Source organism: Ruditapes philippinarum, unplaced genomic scaffold (assembly GCF_026571515.1).
Source record: "Ruditapes philippinarum isolate M1 unplaced genomic scaffold, ASM2657151v2 ctg1728_1_1_1_1, whole genome shotgun sequence".
NCBI lineage: Eukaryota > Metazoa > Mollusca > Bivalvia > Venerida > Veneridae > Ruditapes > Ruditapes philippinarum.
This window is the reverse complement of record NW_026855921.1, coordinates 14602-35566: the sequence shown is the minus strand read 5'-3', so window position 1 is coordinate 35566 and position 20965 is coordinate 14602. Positions and strand designations below refer to the sequence as shown.

Genomic DNA, 20965 nt, shown 5'->3' with positions numbered 1-20965 from the left:
TAGAATAGCGAATGTTAACTCATATCGTGACGTAGAAAAATATGTAAACAAACCACAAGAATCGGAAGTAGAACTGATATTATAACTTCCTTCAATAAAGATTACCATGAAAGACTACATGGTAGTAAAGTGTTGAAAAAACTCTCTTGTTACATGCATTTTCAAAAATAGATATTTATACTAACCATTATACTGTATCTGATTTATTAATAACTGCTGAATATTCAGCTAAACCCGCGGTATGAGTCACGAAAATAGTTCTTCTTTTATTAATGCGCGAGTTATTCTAAGAGTCACGAAAAACTTTGATTTGTTAATAATTATGTTTTGTATAATGTAGAAATATTTATGTCCTACTAATAATTTTTTGGAACTCAGAGCTTACACCTTTATTATAGTATAATTTGCTGTCCTACTTTTTCGACAGCTGTAAATCGTTTTGGCAGTAATTTGCATATTGCGCAATAATACTACGGGACTACAACGTTTTTATCAATCAAATACGTTCATATTTTAACTTGGATAACTTAATTTGAAATTGAAAAGGCTAAATATGGAAGATTTTAAGATATCCCGACAAAGTATGTGAGTTTTAAAGGATCAAATTCATTTACTATTTCATGGGCTGTTATTCGGTTGAGGACACTTTGCGCGAAATCCCATGTGTAGATGACTTAGCTCTGAACGCGCCTGAGGGCGCGTCCGTCGCAAAAATCCTGTGGCGCCATAGTCCATTTTTCATCGTCTCTTTCTTAAAATCTGGTAGTTTTGAGTAAAATTTCCAAATTATTTGCCAATTCGCAAGTATTGACCTGTTTATTTCAAATCTTCATCCTTGCCATACATAATTACCTAATTATAATGCAAAATTGCAAACATGAAAAATGGACTAAGAATTAGTTTTTGACACATAATACAATATGTTAGGCAAGCTTTATCATTAAATTTTATTTTAGCACCTAAAATTCACTTTCTTAAGATGAAAATTACCATTTTTGACGAGTATTTTGCAGTATATACAATAGTTTTCCGACGAACTCCGTGACAGTTAACACAAGAACTCCTTTACAAGTTATCATAAGAACTCCATCCCTCGGGTAACACTTCCTCCCCCATGATCAAGGGAAAATTGTTTTTATCAGAAACAACAAATATGTGAAAAAAAACACGAAATGCACGGTCAATACGAAAATCGACAGAAAAGTTTGGGGAAGTATTTTGGACCATTTTGAAATCTTGCACTTGGCTTTCGTTTTTTATTTTTTATCATGTAGTACTCATTAATAGTTCTCATTGATCATTTAGTATTCCTCACAGGTTTGCCGATCCGCAGTCGGGTGTTAAATAGCGAATTTCATGATTAGCACAAATTATATACTTAAGGACAATGAAAACGCACGCCCCCACTATATGCATTTTATTACATGAAAACAAAACACTAACGACTCCATTAGATATATATCATAACTTTATTACAAAACGCAAACTTAACAACTGGAAATAATGCAAAATGTTTAAGATCAACTGTACACCAGTAAATCGAAGAACCTAAGGTGAAAATCCCAAAACAGAGTCACTCATAAATGTCTATTCGTATTGTCACTGTCGGGATCTTTAGAAACGACAGTGTCCTCCATCAGAGTCTCTTACATATGAACTTCGTCGCCTCATAGACCTTACGGTGCGGATAGTCGCCTGTGGAATCTGACGCCATTCGGCCTGTAGTGTAGTGCGAAAACGCTGGTGAAGGCCATAAAATGTAGACCGATGGACACCAAAACGGTTGGCGCTTTGTTTGTAAGATAGACCAGACTGAATCTGTGCTAAATCTACCCAGCGATTATTTCTTTGTAGAACCATTGCATACAATTTACAAGCAAGTCTTCAGTAGTGTTTGTCATTTAGCACCTTTTATAGAGGAAAAGTGTGTATATGCAATCTCCATGCGAGCTTTAACGATTTCTTAAACTGACCATTGGCATAATTTAATATTCATTTTCATAAAGATTTTAATTGCTCATTTGTGTCTAACATTTCTAGAAAGGTATTAAAAACAAGGTAATAGTTAACAGTTTAAAAAAAATCATTTCATAAAGTAACCATGAATTGGTTCAATCTGTTTTCTGCTGTGATCTTATCATAATTAGCCAAAAGTGTTACTTTTGATTTTTCGGGTACTGTCTTTATTATGCAATAACTTCATTAAAATGTTATCATTTTTCATAACGTTGGTATCTAAATGACCGGAATGCATTTGGTTTTATTAAACCGTGAACAAATATTTAAAAGAATTATATTTTCCTTGTTAAAATGAAATTATCCCGACCGCGCGTTTTCATTGTCCATATTATGCGCCGGCAGTTTTGTAAGCAGATGTCAAAGTTAGAAAACGTACACAAGATTAAGTACATTTTACCATTTGTCAAACACTATTTACACTTTGACATTTTGGCAAGTGATATTTTACTGCCCAAGTCGCTTCATAAATACTATAAAAGATTCTCAGTAAATATCATAAAATAAGAATACAAATAATTGGGTAAGCTCATATTGGCCTTTCTAATTGGCTGAAGGCAGCCTGGCCGCCAGGCTGTCCTTTCTGCCAATTTTACAGACATGATTATACAAAACTATTTACAGAACAATGCCAATTTTGCAGTTTCATACAAATATTAGACAGTTGTATAATTATCAATATGTCCTTGCATAAGATCAGCTAAAAATCGAACGCAAAACAATATACATTTATTTACAAGATGAGTGTTATCGTCGCCTAAATTGTAGCGCAGTTCAATATATAACAAAATCACTCGCTTTCAAACAGACATAATTCGTCTTGAGTAGGCAGATTTAATTGATATAATACAACAATAAAACTTGAGTTCAACATAAAATTACATCTTGCAACATTTAACGGTAGTGTTGCGACATTTAACGGTAAGGGAAATTCGTGCGACATTTAACGTTAACATTGCGACATTTAACGGCAAAAGATTTTGCGACATTTAGCGGCGGTTGCGACATATAACGGCGCCACAAACCCAAACGAACGCAAAAGTATCAAAAAGGCGATCCGTCATATTTAATTCCATATATTTATTGAAAAGCTGTTAGAAACATCTAGAAAATATCATTTTTGTGTTTATTCTGATTTATATCTTTTTCCAACACGTCTTGCCATCGCGCAATCGAACAGACCTCTACCTATAACGGAAGCTTTTCTAAAGTATCAATCGAACAGGCTCTAAGTATTAAAATGACCAATGAAAATTCTGCCTATATTCATTTCTTTACTGTTAATTTTAGCGAAAGTCAAGGTGAAATCAGACGGCCTTCGGCCGAAAAAAATCTACCCGTAACAAGAACTTGTCCTTCGCGCTACATTAATTACTCCTAGTGGATTTATTTAATTTGCATACCGAGATGTTATGTTTTTCGAGCAGTTAGATATTCAATGTGCAGAACAGACAAAATTATACAATGCACGGGACACATTAAATTCTTAATAAATGGACCACGGTATATGTCACGGAACGTGTATGTCACATGTGTGGGACATATTCGGCCGAATTCACAGCTGTTTTTATTGTGCCCCCACGTTAGTGGCGGGCATTTAGATTTACCCTTGTCCGTCCGTCCGTTCACTTTTGTGTCGCATGTAACTCAAAAAGTTTTTGACCTAGAGTCATGAAACTTTACAGGAATGTTGATCAGCATGTGTAGTTGTGCACCTGGGTATTTTCGTCCGGGTTATTTTAGTATTTTCAGAGTTATTGCCCTTGACTTAGTAAAATTTTGCAATTTTCAACTTGTGTCGCACGTAACTCGAAAAGAATTTTACCTAGAGTCATGAAACTTTACAGGAATGTTGATCAGCATATGTAGTTGTGCACCTGGGTATTTTCATGTGGATATTTTTAGTATTTTCAGAGTTATTGCCCTTGACTTAGTAAAATTTTGCAATTTTCAACATGTGTCGCACGTAACTCAAACTGTATTTGACCTAGAGTCATGTAACTTTACAGAAATATTGATCAGCATGTGCAGTTGTGCACCAGGTATTTTCGTCTGGATTTATTTAGTTTCAGAGTTATTGCCCTTCACTTAGAAAATTTTTGCAATTTTCAACTTGGATTTGACATAGTCATTAAACCTTATGGGCAGGTTGCTCAGCATATTTTAGATTTGCACCTGGGGTTTCGCTTGTGGATTTATCAAATATTTGTAGAGTTGTTTCCCTTGACTTAGTAAAAAGATTGACAGAACAGTGGCGCGGTGGGGGCACCCGTGTCCTATGGACACATTTCTAGTGTTCCATTATATTATACGTTTCTGCAATTTGGTAGTTAATGCCTGACCGTATATGTCACACATTTTACACAGTAAACTAACAATATCATCGCCATTTAACCTACTTTCATCAACGTTAATAATACATCGTCATCATCATCAACAACAACAACGCAAAAACAACATTATCATCAATAATATACCATCAGCGTAAATCAGCATTATATTTACCATTAAGTTGACTACTGTGTCAATAGACAGTGACTGCTTTGCTAAATATATTGGACATTAATATTTATTGGCTTGAAGATAAAATATCCCAACTCTGAGAGGGGGTGAGAGATTTAAACTTTTTACTTGTCCGTGCGCCTGTGCCTGAGTACGTGCGTCTGTCCGTCCCCTAATCTTAATGTTGCTCCATAAATAATTTAGTTGGGGTCATGAAATTTTATATGAACGTTGGTCAGTATTATGTTATTGTGCATCTGGGATTTCGTTTGTCGATTCGGGAAGCCATGCCACATTTATTGCCCTTGACTTAGTCAAATCGGAAATTGTGTCGCGTGTAGCACCAACAGTATTTGAATAAGTGGCATGGTCATGAAACGTGTAAGTTTATCTTACGCGCGCAAAGTGTGATTTGGACAGTACATATGACGTTATACCACTGAATAATGAGAGATTAATACACGTCAGAGCAAAATGAATTATTCATTTCAGGGCCGATTATCACCTTCCGGTCCTACTCTGACGTGTATTAATGTCTTTAATACACTTGGTAGATCTAATAGTAGCATTAAATAAAGTTTCCTTTTAAAAGGAAAGGCTTGCACAGTGTTGTGCCTTCATCCACACCCTTTAAAATTGTGTTGTTTTTTTTTTCTCAATTTATTATCACAATTTTTTTGAATTACGGTATTTGTATATCATAAAGTGTTTATTAATTTAGTTTTTTTTTTTTTTTTTTTTTTTTTTTTTTTTGGAAAAACGAATATTTTTTGTCAAAACGATTTGAAATCTATTCTCTATTGTATAAAACTAACAAGTGTGCACATTTCATTTCCCCTTTTCCGCAGAGAAATCATTCGTTTGCTTTATAGACAAGTAAATGCACTAAATTACTTCGTTACGTGGTACCAATTAATAAGCTTGTATCAACTACATATGAACTATATGTTACACGATCACAAATACGTATATCAGCACGTGGCAAGGTTAATGATATGCATGGGCTATTTTTAGATTACCTCACCAAAAAGTTGAATTGCATTCAGTAGATCTAAATATAACTCGATCATGCGTGATTTGTAAACTAATACAGACAAAAAAACAATTATAAAAGAAACTAACTATTGCGTCTTGAAAAACAATTGAAACGGAACAATTTCGTATATAATTTATTACGGTTTAAACCGATAAATCGAGTAAAAATAGAAATCCTATTTATATAAACAAACTGGGATTACCGTAGTAACTAAAATAGCTTAGATTTCCGTAATATTACTTCGTCTGATTCCGCAGTATGATGGAATCGCCCGTATTGTCACGATTGCAATCGGAACTACATCGGCTATTATCATTAATCCGAAGAGTGACGGAAAAGGTCGAAAAGTTGCGATTGGCACGATTGCATCTGGTTTTCCGTTCAATCATGCACCAACAGATGTAAGCAGGAAACCACCTAACCGGAACAAGTTTTCCATATGAAAAAAACAAAAAAACAAATAGATCTCTACTATGAAGTTCTTTCGTTGAAATTCTTGTTTACACTTCTACTGTTCTGTACATAGATGTTTACCGTAAACAGTGTTTGTGTGTTCAAAGCAGTAGAATCTAGAAGCAAGTTTTATTTTCATTTTTTTCGGAATGAAATGTCGTATTATTCGTACTATTTTCAATAGTAACAAAAATGTGTTTGTACTAAATACGCTTAAGCTCTCCTATAAAAAAAAATAAAGCGATTCGTGCTGACAACCTACTTTCACTTTTAAAGTTAACTGTTTGATGACGTAAAATATGACGCGTCATTGCTTCAGTTTGTGCACGTGCACATGTTCTGCGGGCTGATACTTAGTACTCGGGCCGCAAACTCATAATAGGTCACGTGACACTCATAATCGGTGAAATCATAGGCAATTTTGTTACTATATATAGTAACAAGTGTATTAAGATTAATTATTTTACGCCGTGACTTAGATATATCTAACCAATTTAGAGAAGAAGATTTTTATGTTTTTACTTTATACATATAAGGAAAACCTTTGATCCCCGGGGCGGAGCTAATTTTGACACTAGAGACAAACATTTTGAACATTTTTTGTACAGTACCTATAGGTGATATTATAAACTAAATATCAAAGCTCTAAGCCTTGTACCTTCAGGCAAGAAGATATTTTAAAGTTTTTTTTTACTGTATGTACATAGTGAAAATCATTGACCCCCGGGGTGGGGCCAATTTTGACCCCAGGGCTATAATTTGAACAATCTTGGTAGAGGTCTACCAGACAATGCCTTAATGCAAAATATCTATGCTCTAGACCTTGTTGGTCTTAACAAGACGATTTTTAAAACAAAATATATTCTTATAATTCCCTTTGGTTGCCATGACAACCAGATTTCTGCATGGAATGAAATTCTTTAAACAACTTTGGAAGCCCTTCGCCCAAGGATAAAACCTGCCAAGTTCGGTTGAAATTAGACTAGTGTTTTTCCACAAGAAGATTTTTAAAGTTCATAAGTTCGCACGCACGCGCACACGCGCGCGCACACACACACACACAGGTGAATCTCTATATGCCACCGCATCGTAGAATTTGGCTTGACCGTGTATGTCACACATTTTACGCAGTAAACTAACATTATCAGCGTCGGAACTTAACAAAAATCTATCGTAGATTAATAAATTGTGAGCATTGGTCGTATAATTGGTATGCAATCGACAGGTTAATAAAATCAGTCAATTCAATCAAGTTTTCTATGTTAATGAATAGCACAGATAGGAATATTAAAACTTGCAATATTCTGTACAAACATTATATTTGGATTTAAGTAACTGATAGCTAAACTTATTTTCATAATGTATTTTCGTTTTGACTTATAAATGAGTATATTTTGTGGGACTCTTTTAATGATATTTCACATTCTATGTATATTATTGTATATGTGACTGATGCCTTAATCACGCCAGGGTCTTTCAAACAGTATTCTATTTGAAAGACCCTGAAGAGGCCTAGCATTTTTGCACCAAAAAAAAAGCCCTTGTTACGGGTAGATATTATTCTAAAGACGCTTTTTAAGAAATTCAAAGTGCAAAGCGTTTCCATGGTTGAAAGAATGATATTCATCAAATCGTCGTTCACTTCGTCAGGGGAAAAAGTTCTCCCGAGTTTATTTTAATTTTCTTTTCCACTGGAAGCTTTCAACAATCCTACACGAAACTACATTTTTGAGAAAAAAAAATACAACATAAAGGAATTATAAGACAAACACTTAAACATAACTTACAATTAGCCATTTAAATAGGCTTTCCGCTCTATCTCAGAAATGTCGTTCGCTTGTTTTTCCGTACACCACAATTTTGAAGTGGAGCAACAGTTTGCCGGGCGTGTGTTATGGTTATTGTGGTCCCGGGTACTTCTTGAAGTAACTGATTACCTTTAAGTATACTCGATCATCCCCAACTCTCTCGAAAACTGCTTAATGGTGCTCGGAAATACTTTATGGTATCTGTTAATGCTAAGAGACCCCCGAATTTTCCTTCTAGTTGTCTTTATACCCCAACAACAAAGTTGTAAGGGGGTATACTTGAATCAGCTTGTCCGTCCGGTCGTCCGTCGGTTTTTCCTTGTCCGCCCTATAAAAAGCTTGTCCGCCCAATAACTCAAGATTCTTTTAACCCACAGTCATTATATTTTGTATTGAGAATGGTCTTGATTAGTAAATCACCCCTATTGATTTTCAGGTCACCAGGTCAAAGGTCAAGGTCACAAAGACCTTGACTAAAAAACGCTTGTCCGCCCAATAACTTATGATTCATTTTACATATAGTCTTCATATTTGGCATGGAGGTTAGTCATGATTAGTAGATGATCCCTATCGATTTTGAGGTAACTAGGTCAAACGTCAAAGGTCACAGGGGCCTTGTCTTGTCCGCCCAATAACTTAAGATTCCTGTGACCCACAGTCTTCATATTTGACATGGAGGTTAGGTATGATTAGTAGATGACCCCATATTGATTTTGAGGTCACTGGGTCAAAGGTCTAGGTCACAGGGACCTTGACTTCAAAAAATGTGTCCGCCAAATAATTTAAGAAACCTTTGACCCAAAGTCTTCATATTTGGCATGGGGGTTGATCTAACCATTAGGTGGCCCCTATTGATTTTGAAGTTACGGGGTCGAAGGTCACAGGTCCGCTCAATTGCCTAAGAATGCTTTGGTCAACAGTCTTCATATTTGGTATTGAGGTTGTTTATGACTAGCAGATGACCCCTATTGATTTTTAGGTGACTGTGGCAAAGGTCAAGGTCACAGGGAATTTTTTCTATAATAAGCTTGTCAAAGGTCAAGGTCACAGGGGCATTTAATGTCCAAATGGTTTCGCTGATTATCTTAAAAAATTGTCATTACAAAGTCTTCATATTTCACATAGTGATTGGTCATAACTAGTAGATGACCCCTATTGATTTAGGGTCACTATGTCAAAGATCAAGGTCACAGGGGCTTCGAATGTTAGTATGGTTTCCGCTCATTATCTTGAAGGCTATGTGTCACAAAGTATAGTGATTGGCCATAACTAGTAGATGACACCTATTGATTTTTGTGTCACTAGTTCAAAGGTCAAGGTCACAGGGGCATTAAATGTCAGAATGGTTTCCGTTTATTATCTTGAACAAACTATTTATGACAAAGTCTCCATATTTCACAAACTGATTGGTCATAACCAGTAGGTGACCCTTATTGATTTTAGGGTCACTAGGTCAAATGTCAAAGTCACAGGGGACTTGAATGTTAGTATGGTTTCCGCTCATTATCTTGAGAGCTATGTGTCACAAAGTATAGTGATTGGTCTTAACTAGTAGATGACCCCTATTGATTTTGGGGTCACTACTTCAAATATCAAGGTCACCGGCATCTTTAATTTCAGAATGGTTTCCGCTTATTTTCTTGAAAACAATTTTTCACAAAGTCTTCATATTTCACATAGTGATTGGTCATAACTATTAGATGACTCGTATTGATTTTGGGGTAACTAGATTAAAGATCAAGGTCACAGGTACGTTAAATGTCAGAATGGTTTCTGCTCATTATCATGAAAACTATTTATCACATAGTCTTCATATTTCACATATCGAATAGCCATGTGTAGTAGATGACCTCTATTGATTTTGAGATCACTAGTTCAAAGGTCAAGGTCACAGGGGCCTTAAATGTAAATATGGTTTCCACTTATTACCTTGAAAACTTTTTATCACAAAGTCTTCATATTTAACATATTTATTAGTCATAATAGCGTCACTAGTTCAAAAGTCAAGTTCTTTATATTTCACATATTGATTGGTTATAACTATATAGTAGGTCATTATTTTTCTTTTTTCCATAACTGATTACTTCCAGGTACTCATTTATGGCAAGTTTCTACAACAAAATTACCAATAATGTGAGTCAAGGTTAGAAAGGGGGGGGGATATAATAATACATATCCAATACAGGAATTTGAAAGCAGCAAAACTATCCAATTAAATTTAGCACAAAAATATTACACTAGCCGTTAGACTTTTTCTGCAGCTTTAAATTTGTGTAATCACGATAAAATAATCCAAATAATAACTGGGGTGTATTCTGGTGCATAGTACTTGAAAACCTTCCACCCAAAGATGAAGTCCTGCAAAAATATAAAAAAAACGCTTTAAATACTCTGAAATGACACTTCATGTACAAAAATATGCTTATATATACACTCAGAGGCACTTATAACCCGACACTGGCATTTTTCTGTGTAAATAGGTTATTTGTGAACGGATTTTGTTCAAATTTGGACTTTACAAAATTCAACATATTATACTTACTACTTGGAATTACAATTTACAATTCAAAGATAAGAAAATAGAAAAAAATAGCAAAACAAATAGGCTACTGTAAAATGAAAAATCACAGAATGACTGTAAAAATAGTAACACAATGAACAGTCTCTGTAAAAATAGTAACACAATGAACAGTCTCTGGATCCCATTAAATCTGTATGCTTACCAGTTCTAACACTTTGTATGTCCTCCCAATTGGCTGTAACAAAGTAAACACCTCTGCCTCACAGTTCTCTATTCCTAAACTAAGGGCTTGTTCATGTTCCAGCAAATTGCGATGAGCTTTTGACAGCTTTTTCACACGCCTGTTCAATTCAGCCGGCAAGTGTGATGTTTAGAACTGGTGACTTGGAATGCAGGAGTTAAATTGCTGGAACTCGAGGAAGCCCTCGAGAAATATTCCCCAAGCCTTCACTACGTCATAACCATGAGCCAGGTGTAGCCATGGGATGACACAGAAAGTATTAGAACTGGTTATAATACAGAATAGTAGAAGCACGTGATCTGCAAACCCTACATGACTGGTTAATTGACCTTTTCAAAAACCTAACTTAACACCGTTTTTCGGTACGTTACCTTACGTATCGATTCTCTCCGGCCCTCGACGGTCACCGGTCTTCGAAGACCGATTTTTGTCAACAATATTCTCAATACAAACTTTTTTTAAAACAATTTTAAAAGAGATGAATGAAGTATCTTTAAAATATTAAAAAATATTAAAAAAAATTCCCCTCCGGAAACCATTTTAACTTGTTTAAATTAATTCAAATTTTTCTTCAGAACACTTATTTTTGAAAAAGACAAAGTTGCTGGTGGGGGTATTAATCACCCTCAGTGATAGGTCTAGTTTATATTCAAAATAACAGTCTCACAGGGAAAACTTGAAATGGGCCACTTCAAAATTTAACCCACTCGCCTCCAGATGGTTTAATAGACAGTCCCTAGTCTAGTAAGGTTTAATGTGTAAATCCATTCAAGAAAGAATGTTGACAAAAGCGTCAATTAAACATGTTTTCGTCTTTGCATAATCTACTGTAGTAGAGAATATAACTATGGCAGATAATTTATTCAACATGGCCACGTGTCACAACACTGGTTCGGACAAGATCCGGTATATGTCAATGTTAATGTGCAATCTCCAACGCAGTGATTTCCCCCTACAGAATTAGATCTCTGCCATAACAACATTTTTGTTAAGATTTAAGACGATATGATTTTTTTTCTCAATTTTTATATTTATTTTGAAAAGTAAACACGGTTTTGCTTATGTTCCAATATAACAATGACATTTTCCAATCATATCGGCAGACTTGACACCAGGTCCCATGTTCACAAAGATTTAAGGGTCAGGATCAAGATCAGGATCAAATTTAATAACTCTAATATTCTTCATTGTTTGTCCTTATAGATTAAATATCTAATGTTAACTTGATAAAACTGGACTTGCAAGTTTATGAAATTTTAGAATAAAGTCATTATTATTTTTGCAAGATACGGGCATTTTACAGTTGATCCAAATATTGTTCCTGATTTTAAAATTAATCCTTATTTTGATCCGGATATTTTGGTATTTTTTTTTTTATTTGTTGATTTTATCTTATAATAGTTTGGTTTTTTTGCAAATCAGCAATTTTTTTTAACATTTTGAAAACTTATCATTTAATTCTAACAAAATGTGATTAATTTTAGTAACATAAAACAATGAAGATAAAATCAGGATCACTTGATCCTGATCTTTTCTTAGTGAACAAGGGACCAGAGCTCAAGTTATAATGTCGCTGTTTATTACAGATAAAACAATATTGTTCAACGATTTCTTTGGCATATCCGCTATCTTGACACATCATCTCGTGATTTGTGTTAAGGCAGTTGTTACTTACGTAACGTTTAAATCAATATACTGGTCATGATGACATCATATATATGATCATTAATATTTTATAATACTTTGTGCCACTACAAATATCACAACCAAAGCAGTTCATTCGTTCCCTCTATGTTTGATACGATAACGTATTCCGTTTTCGTTTCCAACGATCACGGATTCCGTGTTCGTTACCCACTATGTTTGATACGATAACGGATTCCGTTTTCGTTTCCAACGATCACGGATTCCGTGTTCGTTACCCACTATGTTTGATACGATAACGTATTCCGTTTTCGTTTCCAACGATCACGGATTCCGTGTTCGTTACCCACTTTGTTTGATTCGATCACGGATTCCATGCGTTCCGGATCGCAGATCCGGATTTTGTCCTATACAACCTGCACAATGGTAGGATGAAAAATTCCGTAGTAATAAAAGGAGGTATTTCCCGATTGCGGAAAAGCTTTCAGAGCAAAAATGATAAAATATGAACATTTTAAGTGACAGTTCGATTTCTTTCAACTGAATATATATAATGTTTCTGAAGACATATTGAAATATTAGTAAGACGGCAGTTTTTCTGTTATTTCTGGAGGCATGCTGCTTTAAAAGAACTACTTTCTAGATTACAAAGGGCTTGGTCTAATTATACCCCCGACAAACGAAGTTTAAGGGGGTATACTGGAGTCAGCTGGTGGTCGGTCGGTCCGTTGCATATTTCTTGTCCGGGGGACATAACTCTGAAACTACAAAAGATATCAACATCAAATTTTGTACGTAGATATATTTCATTGAGTAGAAGTGCAGTGCAAAAGATCCATAACTATGCCTTGCCTAATTTTGGAGTTTTGTCCTTTGTTTTTTTACACTTTTAACATTGTCCGGGACATAACTCTGAACTACAAGATATATCAACTTCAAACTTTGTAGGTAGATAGATCTTATTGAGTAGAAGTGCATTGCAAAAAGAACCTTCACTCTGCCTTGACTAATTTTGAAATTATTGCCCTTTGTGCATTTTTACACACTTTGAACTTTGTCCGGGACATAACTCTAAAACCATAAGGGGTATTAACAAGAAATTATGTAGGTAGTTGTTTTTGTAAAATATTGTGACAAAAAGGTTTTGCTAACTTTCCTTTATTACAGATAACATACATCAATGGATCACCACAAAATACATTTGTACCTGGAGTTTTGGAACTTGCCGAAAAGAAGAAGGTTTTTATCGCGGGTGACGACTTTAAATCCGGACAAACTAAGCTTAAGTCCGTGTTGGTAGATTTCCTCGTCAGTGCAGGCATCAAACCGAAGTCAATAGTCAGTTACAACCATCTAGGTAACAATGATGGACAAAATCTAAGCGCACCACAAACGTTCAGATCTAAAGAGGTACATTTTCCTGTTGTTTTTAATTAATACAATTTTAGCATTGTTGAGTATTTAAACTTTCACTTCTGCTGTCTCGGTTGATTTCAATGTTTTTTAATATCCTCATTATCTGTTCAGGTATTATGTACGCAATTTGCATGAAAAAAAATCTACATGTATGTTTACTTTGTAGAAACAGATTTCAACAATTTCCCTAATTAAAGAATGATTTGTTATGTAATTAAGGACATTCTGCTTTCAGATTTCAAAAAGCAACGTTGTTGACGATATGGTAGATTCGAACAATATTCTGTTTCCCGATGGAAAACGTCCAGATCACTGTGTTGTTATCAAATACATTCCTCATGTAGGCGACAGCAAGCGAGCCATGGATGAATATACATCTGAGATAATGATGGGTGGGTCCAACACGCTTGTCATTCACAACACGTGTGAGGATTCTCTTCTAGCGTGTCCTCTCATATTAGATCTGGTAATTTTAGGGGAAATATTCGAGCGAATTCAGTATAGAACTGAGGACAATATGGAATATCAAAGTTTCAATTCCGTTTTATCAATTCTTAGTTATTTATGCAAAGCCCCACTTGTTCCTCGCGGAACGCCTGTTGTCAATTCACTTTTCCGACAAAGAAGTTGTATTGAAAACGTACTACGTGCATGCATTGGTTTAGCTCCAACCAATCATATGCTTTTAGAATATAAGCATGCACAAATTGCTCAAACAACTTCACGGAAACTAGTTATTCCGCCTAAAGCAGCTAACGCAACAAACGGCCATGTTCGACATTCTTCAGACGAAGTTGAGAAATAGTTCTACACATTGAGTTAGCAATGTCAGATATAAATTTTCTTTGTACTTAGCTTTTTAAATCTATACTTAAACACGTATGACAAAAAGAAATCAACTGTTTACGAAAATAAGTTCCATTTTTTAAACATTTACAATGAATTTATTGACTAGAATTATAGAAATATTGGAATTATAGAAATATTGAATGTCGTCACAACACAGACTCATTTGGACCTATTTTTATATGATAAGAACTTGTCTCAAAAGTAAAACATTACAGTATACATACCAGTTCAATAAATTCTTTTCTGTTATAAAACTTTTTTTAAAATTTTTATTAGTATAAAAGGAGTCATAATTATATCGTCATGAAGGAAAAAAATGAATTAAACTAAAACAAACTATCACTTGTTAATTTCTTGTCCCCACCTTTTTGAAGAAAAAGGGTCTATAGAAATGAGCTCCGTCCGTCGGACACACTTTCGTGTCCGGTCCATAACTAAGCCATTCATCGTGTCCGGTCCATAACTAAGCCATTCATCGTGTCCGGTCCATAACTAAGCCATTCATCGTGTCCGGTCCATAACTAAGCCATTCATCGTGTCCGGTTCATAACTAAGCCATTCATCAAAGAGATTTGAAATAGCTTGGCACAAAAGTATATTACAATAAACGATGTGTCATGCGCAACATCCATACCCCTACCTTCGAGGTCAAGGTCACACTTTAATGTTAACATTGTCCGGTGGAGGGTATATGTCGTGTCCGGTCCTTAACATTCTCATTCATCAAGGGATTTTCAAAATACTTAACACAAATGTTTACAATAAATTAATAAGACGACACATCATGTACGTCATCCAGACCCCTACCTCGAAGGTCAAGGTCACACTTGGAGGTGAAAGCTTAACATGGTCTATTATATTCTGTGTCGGTTCATGATTATTTCATCGGTCAAGGGATTTTGAAATTACTTGGCTGGCACACATGTTGATAATAGGACGACGTGTCATGCGCTGCAACACCGCAATTTGGGGTCCGACCCCAAAGTGCGTTAAACTTCACACCGCACTTTGGGGTCCAACGCACTTTGGGGTTAAAATCAAGAAATTGATCCCAAAGTGCGTAAATGTGCTACATATCAACGCACTTTGGGTTCAAGAGGTCTAAATGTGTCATCTGAGTTCTGCTTAAATATTGAGTACTGACTTATTTTCTATCTGCGACATTTGAATATTTGAGAGGTGGAGTTCATGATGGCGGTCTATACTTTATGATGCTTAAGTGATAAATGTTTCATTTACTTTACCACTTGAAATATCTAAAAATTGTGTTCATATAACAAAATTACGGTGGCATAAAAGTGACATTTGCATTTTTTTGTTTTTAGTTTTGTATACATAATTTTTTTTAGATTTGCATGCATATTTTGTTCAGTTTTGCATACATATTTTTTTAGTTTTGCATTCATATTTTATGTTTTTTGTTTTTCGTACATATTTTATTTCTTGTTTTTCATACATATTTTAGCCAATCAAAACAGCCTTTAAATCTCATAACAGCCCATATGTGAGTATAAAACTAACACAGTGGCTTGGTCACATTTCGGCCCATTTTTGGAATCGGCCAAGTCGTTTTCGGCCGGGCAAGTCTGATTTCGGCCGAACCTTTCCGGCCCATTTTTTATATTATATAATATTTTATATAATTATTGTTTTTTATTATTATATACTTTTATATTAGTGTCTATTTGGAAAGGGCTGTTGATTGGTGATCAGTTATTATTCCATGAATATGCACCACTCAACCCCACCCCCTGAAAATTGAGAATCATGAAACTTAATTCTTTAGCACATCCAGATAAAGTGCAGAACTTATATGCCAGGTGTGCCGGCTCAAGGTCGGGGTCACACCTTCAGGTCAAAGAATAAAGACTTGGGTTTCATGTCCGCTCCGAAACCCAATGAAGGATTTTAAGGCACTTTGTGACAAATGTTAACCACATCGAGACCATATGCAGAACCTTTCTTTTGGTTACCACGGATTATATATTTATATATATAATAAAAAGTGTGGTTATTTTTTTGATACCTCCAAAATAAAATTGTTGGTATTTGTAAATGGCATTTGCAAATGGGGTACTGTAATTTACAGATGGCGAAGTGTTTGAAAATGGTGTTTTACAAATAGTGTAATTATCCAAACCTCTACTTTTCAAATGGCGTCTTGTAAAAATATGTACGAAGAAAACAAAAATAAAATATGTACAAAAAAAAATAAAATAAAAAATGTATGCAAACTAAAAAAGAATATGTATGCAAAACTAAAATTAAATATATATGCAAACTAAAAAAGAATATGTATTCCAAACTAAAAAAAAGTATGTATTCAAAACTAAAAAAAAAAAAAATATGTAGGACAAACAAACACAAATTTGTACGAAAAACAAAACAAAAAAGTATCGAAAAAAACAAAACAAAAAAAAACAAATGTCACTTTTATGCCACCGTTCAAAATACTCTAGTACAGAAATTGTGTATTCCTAGAATTAAAAGATGCTGCGAAAAATATCCCGTTCTGTCGGTCATTTACTTGATAACTTTTGGTGCCATATTGTGCCCCATTTTAAATATGTTGGGAATGAAATAAAATGCAATTAATATTTTTTCCAAAGAATTATAAATATACTCTATTACAATGTTCTGGTGAAACATCAAGTTTTTTGATCGGACCATAAATAGTGATTTTTACAAATACATTATTAAGCTTATCAACAAACTTAAGGGTTTTCGTAAGCTCCGTGACAACCGTTCGCCAGAGGCTTTTTTATGGGAAATCTTACATACTTCTTTAGAAAGAGCAAACATGAATTTTATAATGTTAAAATAATGGTTTCTGAGAAATGTAAGATGCTTGTTACCTAAATAAAGTAGCGATAAATGTGAAATTATTTGTCATAAAAGAAGTCAAAACACTGTAGTATTTAGACTTCCATATAAAATACTAATTCACTATGACTGTACTCCTCATTGCCAAAAAGCAACAGATGAAAAAGATGGTTCAGGTAATTGGCCAATGTGTATTTTTTGAATAATATAGAAGAACATCAAAATAAGAAAGCTTTTAAGAAAAACAAATAAAAGCATAATGGGCCTTTAAAACGTTATTTTTCACCCTCGGGGGGATCGATACCCCACAATCCCCTCTATAACCCCAGTGAGAATTTTACATTATTCTGAAGCTCCGCTCTTAATGTGCGACTACTTAAATAGTTGATATTTTTAGTACTGCCTGTACGGACAACTACTTAAAGCCGCATCTACACCTAGTCAAGTTTCTTATATGTCACACTGAGCTTAATAAATGGCTCTTTCAACATATTATCAGACACATTTTTTACTGAAATGTCTTACTAAGATTTCCCAGAATTAATACCTTAGTCTTTGCTAAGACTATCATATTTCTATAAAATGTGTAAATAAAAAACGGGAGAATAATGCATTTAGCTAAAAACAATGGAGTTAATGAAAGGTGTACATTCTTTTAAAATAAATGGAAAATTTGAGAAAAAATATCTTAAGATACAAATTCTTTATTTGGTGATTTATTTGGTGAAAGTTCTTCACTTACTAATCAAGACCATTTAAATCCCTATTGATTCTACTATAATTCAGGGCACATGTTTGCGTCTATTTAATACCTTGATTTTTGTTAACCATTGGCTTTGACTACAATGTATTATTTAAAACATAATGAACAATAATGTTCTATGACCCCAAAGTGCGGTCATTTGCCTGATGTTAAAAAATGCATATGTTCCTGTTTAACGCACTTTGACCCCAAAGTGCGGTGTTACAATGCACAACTGATAATCTTTTGACGTCGGTAACTCTGTTTTTCTGCCCACCCCTCAAAAGTTGAAGGCGAAAACCCGATAATATGTTCACTTATGGTGACTTTTGAGGGCGCCGACACGAAGACACGATATATTTTAGGTGAAATAATGACGGCAGTTTAGAAAACATATTAGTAAAAAATTGTAGTGCATATATTTTGGCTCACATGATCATCCGGAGACAAAATTTGGTGTCTACTAAACAAAAAATAATCGCGATCATGTGAACCGAAATGCAAAGAACATCATGTGATAAAATTGTAACTGATTTAATTTAAATAATACGTAATAATTTTTGAACGCAATGTTCAGTTGTAAACATGTTCTTACTTAAAATTTTTCACTTTTAAAAGTTTGCTATTTTTGATGTCCTGTAAGAGAGTCCAAACTGTTTCTCATTGACCATACAGCGTACCATATCTTGCTTCCTTTGTGTTTTTGGAAATAAGTACAGGTATGGAAATTTAGAATTGTGTTTGGAAGTGAAAAAAATACTTCTTTGTTTACATTTTGCTACCTATATCAAAATTTACATTCAACGCTATTAACTTCGGGTGATAAGCATCTAAAATGTTCTAAATCCACCATATTAAATACAACATGTTTATTTGTCTGTTCTACATTAAGAAAATATATTTATTTCTAAAGCTTAATATGCCTAAAGAGCCGCACACAATTTTGAGATAGAAAAAGAGTAACTATATTGATCCTGTGACACAATGCACCATCATCCTTGTGCCATTACTTGTTAATTTGGTCCAACAAATTTTTAATGCGCTTAAAGGTACTCCACTGAGGTACGGCCGAATGTCACAAAAAAAAGTAAAATTTCACAAACCGATAATTTTTTGTTACCTGCGTGTTAGGGACATTGAAACAGAATCAGTGATACATTGATATGTGTTCTTTGGATTGGCAAATCGTTTGAAATACACATTTTCTCCAATTTTGTGGGAAAAGCGTTTAAACACCTTTCAGTTTGCACAACGGTCACGTGATGATTCTCGGGATGACTAAAAAGCGAAGCGGAGAATTTTTTGTGTATCGACAGCAACGAAAGTGCGAAAGTGGAATATACCAACAATCCATAAATTTAAAAGCAAATTATGGGTTTGTTTGTTAAATTTCTTGTTGTTCACATATGTACTTGTGAGAAAAATCTTTCAAAAGCAATTTCAATATATTTAAAGCATTGCATTGTTGTAATCATGTTTTTTTCTCCATTACAATGATGAATTTAGCTAAACGTACGGAGTTGGAAACTGACATACACAAATTTTACAAATATTCTATGTTAATTTGAGAGCTTTCGTGTAATTCTAAGATATTGTGTATTAACTTTGAAATGGTTAAAATATCATGATATCTAGGCTAAGAACATTTACTTTGTCAATCAGTGTAATGGGTCCTATTTCAAAGGTCACTTTGGTTTATCTGATACTCGTTCTGGAAAAAAAACTTCGTGATACCTTTTATACAACGAACATGAACTTGAGTATTGTAAGCATAAAAAAATCACACGCACACTCAGAATGTTATTCCAGAGATTTCTGTTTAACTCTGATCAAAGCACTGAAAGCACTGGCTAAATAGAGAATGAATACGGCCTCATTATAGGACATTTAGGCTTCAACTTTATAAGTTTATATTTCTAATGTATGTCTAGTGCATATAATTAAAATTCTATAAGAAAAAATCGATCTCCTTTGCTAGAGAGATCTGAAATTTAATACTTATCATTTTACATACATACTTGCATATTTATCCGGATTGGATGTAAACTTTGTTGATGAGAAGTTTACTACGTTTTGATCTAGACATTCAAAACTATAGGTAATTGATACCTGTTTCATGCACATGGTAAACATTATCAAGAAGGTCGGAAAAGAGTTACAATCTGGCTCTATTAATATTATTATTATTATCATTATTGATTTAGCAGATACCCTGATAGATTTCTTATTTATTGGAAGGCCTTTGTTCTAGTGATGGGTCAATTGAGCTGTGCTATAATGTTACCAATATATTGAAGCTTCCCGGTGGAAAAGAAATGTAGAGCGTTATAATAGTAAAAAAGGAAAACTGGAATAAAGACAAACAAGGCGACGGCAACGTTCACAGGACGCAGCCCCCGACACAGTCAAGCTTCCACAGCAGGGTTATTGCCGTGACTAGTGAAATAAACTTAAAACTGATTACATGTATATAGTTGTTGTTCTTTAAACCCTAACATTCTTTCAAATTAAAAGAAACAAACAAAATCATGATACTTGCAAGACAAATGTGAAGGGCAGGTAAGTAAAGGTAACTTTAAGAATTCAGTAAGATATTATTAACCTCACCTCAAACAACAACCATTACTTAAACTATGTTTTATAATACTTCGAACTCCTAGACGGTATACAAACCTGGGAAAGGGCAATGCATATCTTAACCATTGTTTTACTCCTTATAGCCTGTTTATCATGGCATACTCATTGTTAATAGTTTTGTAAATATTTTGAAAAAGGTCAGGTTCATTTCCCGACTATTTTGGAAAACACGAGTGACTGGTTTCAAAAACTGCAATGGTTAAATATTGATCGGGTGCATTTCATTGCATAAATAAGTTAGGAAGAGAACCCTGCTTTTCTTCCTTTATAGCACTAA

General features: G+C 34.3%; 1 protein-coding gene across 3 annotated transcripts in view; it reads left to right on the top strand.

The window, feature by feature from the left end:
* LOC132744807 (inositol-3-phosphate synthase 1-B-like) overlaps positions 1–14825 on the top strand; it is a 44991-nt gene extending 30166 nt beyond the window's left edge. For all 3 annotated transcript variants that reach the window (XM_060733583.1, XM_060733585.1, XM_060733586.1), the window contains 2 exons: positions 13389–13631; positions 13873–14825. In XM_060733583.1, the coding sequence (XP_060589566.1) occupies positions 13389–13631; positions 13873–14442 (813 nt within the window). In that variant the 3' untranslated portion in view covers positions 14443–14825. The remainder of the gene's footprint in view (positions 1–13388; positions 13632–13872) is intronic.
* The last annotated feature ends 6140 nt before the right edge of the window (positions 14826–20965 follow it).